Below are 6,284 nucleotides of genomic sequence, written 5' to 3' on the forward strand. Positions count from 1 at the left end.
AGAGTTAATGCACCTCAAATATGTGAGAAATTTGCTTCCAATTTTCAATGCTTAGTAAAGGATCCATCTTACTTTTTCATTATAAAATTTGAGAAAAATATCAGTGAAATCTTACATGTCACTTCATAAGTCAGTGCCAGAAACCAACTCATTCTCATGGCTACAGTGACAATTAAGATAGCTTTTAAACAATCTTTTTGAGAAAGTTTGTCTTGATTTTGGCCTTCAGTCAGTGAAAGTGGTTTCTCTGACATTCGCAAATCTTGCATCTTGCCTGCGTTGGCAAATGGTTTCTTGTTAAGAAAAAGCTGCAGTTCTTCCTAACTTAGGTATCAGGAAGTGTATATCCAACCGATGTCAATATAAACTTTTCCCCAATGCAACATAAAGCCATAAACTTCCAGATTTAGGATCACCGTTAACTCCAATGTCTCCTTATTGCCTGCATGTTAGCATGACCCAACCTGCTTCCTCAGTCTGTCTCTGCCTCCCCTGGCACATGGTTCTTGTATTGCCCAATTTGTCTTTGAAAAAGCTGTTCTATCTCATCAAAAATTATCTTCCTCTCTCTACTTCCTTCTCACACTTCTGTTCAAATGCGATTATTTAATGGGCTCCCTCTATGCTCACAGAAGAGTTCCTTTTTCTCCCCTCTGTTTTCCTAACAGGTACAAGTCGAGCATCCCAAATCCAAAAACCTGAAATCCAAAATGTTCCAAAATCCAGAACATTTAATTACTGACATGACTCCAAGGAAATGTTCATCGGAGCATTTTAGAGTTCAGATTTTCAGATTTGGGATGCTAAGGTATATTCCAAAATTCATTCCAAAATTCAAAAATAATCTGAAATCTACAACACTTCTGGTCCCAAGCATTTCCGATAAGGCATACTCAACCTGTACTGCTATTACAACAGTAATGATATGGTAACTAGCACTTCTGAGAGGCAACGTCTTGTAGTGTTTCAGGGTGAGGAGTTGGAAGACAGAATTTGATTCCTGGCTCTATCACATACTAGCCGTGTGATCTTAGACATGTCATTTTTTGTTTTTGTTTTGCTTTGCTTTGTTTTTTTGTTTTCTGAGATAGAGTCTCGCTCTGTCACCCAGGCTGGAGTGCAATGGCACAATCTTGGCTCACCACAACTGTCACCCCCCAGGTTCTAGCAATTCTCCTGCCTCAGCCTCCCGAGCAGCTGGGATTACAGGTACGTACCACCATGCCCGGCTAATTTTGTATTTTTAGTAGAGATGGGATTTCTCCATGTTGGTCAGGCTGGTCTTGAACTCCCAACCTCAGGTGATTGGGCAAGTCATTTCAACCTCTGTGTGCCTCAGTTCCCTCACCTCCTACAACACAGTACCTACATTACTAGCTTACTGTGAAGAATAAATGTTTCTAGTACAGCACCTATCACATGGTGAGGACTTGACGTCTTAGCCTTACTATTAAATGGTTGAAGGAAAAGCCAAAAGACAGCAGATAAATGTATTGTGCTCTTGTAATATGAAGAGTTAACACTCAGATTAGGATCTGAAAGCATAGCTGTCTTGAAGTCACATGATGATTTATTTTGAGAAGGCACACAAGGAATTGTCAAACGGTGGCAAACAAATGGTAGGCTCACACACTTCTTCAAAAGAGTGGACAGTGGCTGCTTTTAGGATAGCTCAGCTTTGGTTGTGATGCATGACACATGAAAAGAAATTAGATATTGCACAAAGCCAAGAATGGAAGGCAATATGAAGACAAGCTATACTTTGTATGCAGAGATTCTGCCTGGTAGTATGGAGACTTCCAGTGCTACTTGTTTTAAAATAGAGACATTTATGCAGGGAAGAACAGTCCAGTGTCAGCTCAGGTGAACAAACTTCAAACTGGGAGTCCACCCTATTTAAAAACTCTTTCCATTATTTTTCATATAAAATGTGAAATAGGGAAAAGAAAAAAAAAGTGTTATGGAATTTATTTCCTTCCAGGAGAGAAAATTTTAAAAAAATCACAACTATTGCCAGATGAATGCCTTGTATAAAATAAAATGACAGGTTTAATGTATTGCAAAATGCCATTTGAAGAGCTTCCTTGTCTGAGAAAGCATTTGAATTTTATTTCTTTAAATGAACGTAACTATTCCCACGTGTATCTGTTTTAGACCAGAAAACTCTCTGGGTGCTTTTTCTAACCAACTTGAGAGAAAATTCAGTTACTATTACTTGTTTTTAAGCAAATCAAAAGCCAACTGAGGGCAATAAATGAATTGCATGATCATTTACACTCCCTGCATTATGTATGACCAAAGAGTGAAGAGAGAAAAAAACTGTGTTTGCATTCATGGAAGGGAAATTTCGAAAAAATTTAAGTGGGGAGTGTGTGTGTGTGTGTGTGTGTGCTCTTTTGTTCAGCTGGGCTGAGTTTTAAAAATTATTGGATCAGCTTTCATCTTGTAGGAAAGTAAGGTAGCAATTTTTCTTAAGGAATTGGCAGTGATGTGCTCAAGTGCTCAGCTCTTTCCTTCTGGCAGAAAGAGCTTGGGAGCGGGTTAGAGTGGAGGAGGAGCCAGGAGTGACTAGGAGGGGAGGGAACTGCTCAGAACCTGCCATTCAAGGCTGGTGGCAGCTTTTTACAGGCTGCCAATAGGAGTGTGGTGGCAGCAACTTATGGCTATGCCAAAGAAAATGGGTCCGTATGCCAAACTCTGGCATGTGCATCACCTACAGCTTGCCAGGGCAATGGCATAGGCTCTAGACAGACTTTTGGTGTCCTGTCCCAGAAAGTAAGCCCATTCCCACTTATTCATTTCATGAGATTGGTAAGTGGTCGGATGTTTTAATATTAGGAAAACTCCTGGTACAGAAGTGTGCCATTTGGCTTACTGTCAGTTAGTCATTTTTAAGATTAGAAAAGAAGGGAGAGAATCGGCAGTTTAATATTTACATCTTCTAAGCCATGGAAGCAGTTGCAGAGTAGCAGTCCATTCTAGGCAGTGCTCTCTGGTCAAATTTAGGTTCTATGTTAATGAATGAAATATATAAAACAGGACACTTATTTGTTCTCCCATGTAAAATAGGCCCTGCAAAGTCCTGGATGACAGAAACTTATGCATTATTGTAATCTTTTTTCTAGTCTATCTTCTCTTCTAAACTGTAAACAAGTGCTGTAATTTAGTTCAGCTGGAAAGTGAGCCATACAATTTCAGATTTGAACTTACTAAGTTTTCAATGAGCCAGTGACAAATTTCCCCCCTACGTTTTTTTAACTGCTTCCACTATTTAAGCCCTCAGCATAAGACCCCTGGTCCTATACAACTTATCCAAAGCGTGGGCAGCCCAAGAGCCCTTTTATCCCTCACTAGTGAATTCAGTTCTATTGTACAAGAGAGACATTCTTTCCTTCCCTTTTAGCTTAAAAAACATAACAAACCTGAATAGACTCCAGGCTAGAGTAGTGGAGAGAGTGATTTTTATTAGATCTAACATAGCTATTGGCAAATGCTTAAAGACAATATTTAAAAAGAGAGAGAGAAAGAAAAGCCTTTCACTTTATGCCTTAAAGGACAGATTGGTTACAATTTAACATCTAAGAGGAAAAATTTATAGAATTAAATTGCCTAACATTCCTGTTTCTTCAGCATACATATGAGAAATCTAAGCTAAGAGGACATCTGGAAAGGAACATTATTTAGCAATCAGAAAGCAAAAATTCAAACCATTGATGTTTTGATGGAGGCAAACATAACTAGATTCACAAAGAGGAAAGCTGCAGCCTATTGAAGTTAAAAAAAAAAATCCATATGCATTTTACCTTTTGGGCAGTTCCATAGCAAAGTTCTATTTCAGAAGCCCTTTGTAATGTGAAACCCATTGTAGATAAGATACAACATGAAGACAGTCTGTTTTGCAGCAGCAGGAAATCAAATTGGTTCCAGAAACGAAGTTATATGACAAATGGCTTAATAGTATTGCTAGAATTGGAAATCTTGATTGAATTATTTTTAAATCATTAAAAAGATTTTGAAATAACTTTGCCATGCTGTATAAATTGGTGGTGGTGGGGTGGGTCCCCACAGGGAGTGTTGCTGAAGTTGGGAGGCAACTCATTTTATTGGCCTTTTAACTAAAGCATTATAATCGGTCATCAAAATTTAAAAGCTCAGTGCTGATTTATTGTTAATTCTGGTTTGCAACAAAAATTTTCAGACAAACACTATCCTTGAATTAATAGAACTAATATGTGTTGTGGAGTATTAAGCAGGTTAACAAATATTGATATATTTTAGTATTATTTCCAAGTTATTTTTAGGTTTAATCTCAGTACCACTCAGCTTTGCTTTACTTAAAAAGCATCAGAAAAAGTTCATTAAGACTCAGGCGGGTCTTGGATTGTAGAAGAGACTTTTAAATAGTTAGCAAGATGTACCACTGACAAAATAACCCAGTGCCTAATGCCTGTAGGTGAAATGAAATTCTTCTGACTGAAATCAGGAACAAGTTAAAATATCGCTTAGAACACAGCATACGACTACGGAGATTTAGGAGAAATCGTACTTAAATAGGATGTGACTAGATGTTTAGGACTATTTTCTAAAAAGTCAAAAAAACTTTTTCCCCTTCAGTACTTACAGTCTTTGAAGACTAGAGCCGGATCTCTGTGAGGCAAGACTTGGGCAATGATGTGTCTGAGAGATTCCAAGGTTCTGTCCATCTTGGGTCTGCCTGTGTGAACCTCCTGTACAGAGTGTCCTCATGCCTGAATTCTTGCAGTCCTGGGCTGAATTTCTGCAGCTCATTGATGCACTGGATTACCAAAGAATCCCTTTTAACATCTGCCAATCAGACATTTCCCAGAATCTAAAGACCCCTCAGGGGGCCTCTTCCCAGGCTCACTTATCTTTGTTGTATGCTGAGCTAATTAGCTCGAAAGGCTGGCTGACAGGCGGGTTCCCATTGCTTCCTTCTGTTAAACACACCCACCTACAGGCTAGCTGGGGAAGCTCACTAAATTATGAAAACGGCTTTCTTCTCCAACTAGATTTCGTCTGAATGCTGTGCAGCTTTCTGACTAGGGTATTTCTTCTGGCCCTCCAGCTTCAATTGTGCTGCCCCCAGGAACTGGAATCAGGAAGGTGATTTCTCCAGAAAATTCCCTGAATGACAAAGGAGCTTCCAGCTCAGAACTGCCAGCTATATGTTCACAGTATTATCTGTATAAATCTAAATTTTTAGCATAATTTTTCCTTGGTAAAGGAGTGCTATAAAGATTATGGGACTGGGTGCAGTTTCTCATGCCTGTAATTCCAGCACTTTGGGAGGTTGAGGTGGGCAGATTGCTTGAGTTCAGGAGTTCAAGACCAGCCTGGGCAATGTGGCGAAACGTCAACTCTACAAAAAATACAAAAATTAGCAGGGTGTGGTGGTGCAAGCTTGTGGTCCCAGTTACTTGGGAGGCTAAGGTAGGAGGATGGCTTGAGCCTGAAAGTTCAAGGCTACAGTGAACCCAGATTGTGCCACTGCACTCCAGCCTGGGTGACAAATGGAGACCCTGTCTCAATTTTTAAAAAATCTCTTAATAACTGTCTTTAAAAAGATATATGTATTTGCTTGTCCTGCTTCTTTCTTTTATTTTTCTTTTTAATGGAGTCTCATACTGTCATCCAGGCTGGAGTGCAGTGGTGTGATAACTAATTGCAGCCTTGACTCAAGCGAGGGACTTGAGTCCTGGGCTCAGGCAGTCTTCCCATCTTAGCCCCCCAAGTAGTTGCGAGGCACATGCCAACATGCCTGGCTAATTTTTAAACTTTCAGTAGAGATGGGGGTCTCACTATGTTGCCCAGGCTGGTCTCGAACTCTCGGGCTTAAGCAATCATCCCACATTTGGCTCCCAAAGTGCTGGATTACAGACATAAGCCACTGTACCCTGCCCTGAAATTTTTAATAATTATTAAATGAAAGGAAGTGAATTACATCAGAATTAATTAAAGTCAACCTTGGGAGTGATCCACTTTGAAGGGTAAACAGGGAAACAAATGTTCCCAGGCAAGCCCTAAGACAGTCCATCAGGTTTTACTTGCCCATGCCCAACAGAAGTGACTTAATTTGGGAGGGTTAGGGGGTAGGGGGAGGGAAGCAACAAACCTTGGCTTTCAGGAGAAAGGCTCCTGAATTCAAATACAAGGCATAATTTAGTCCCTGGTTATATCCTTTTTTTTGGAGATAGAGTCTCACTTTGTCAGGCAGGCTGGAGTGCAATGGCATGATCTGGGCTCACTACAGCCTTGACACCTCC

At 40.0% G+C, this 6,284-nt stretch overlaps 1 protein-coding gene across 1 annotated transcript in view; it reads right to left on the bottom strand.

Annotated features, from left to right (window-relative positions):
- The window catches only part of LIX1 (limb and CNS expressed 1), a 51,400-nt gene extending 46,402 nt beyond the window's left edge, over positions 1 to 4,998 (bottom strand). Inside the window, exon 1 of the mRNA XM_017507328.2 lies at positions 4,622 to 4,998. Coding sequence (XP_017362817.1) covers positions 4,622 to 4,703 — 82 coding nt within the window. The 5' untranslated portion in view covers positions 4,704 to 4,998. The remainder of the gene's footprint in view (positions 1 to 4,621) is intronic.
- Positions 4,999 to 6,284: the final 1,286 nt, after the last annotated feature.

Source organism: Cebus imitator, unplaced genomic scaffold (genome assembly GCF_001604975.1).
Source record: "Cebus imitator isolate Cc_AM_T3 unplaced genomic scaffold, Cebus_imitator-1.0 Scaffold372, whole genome shotgun sequence".
NCBI classification, from domain to species: domain Eukaryota; kingdom Metazoa; phylum Chordata; class Mammalia; order Primates; family Cebidae; genus Cebus; species Cebus imitator.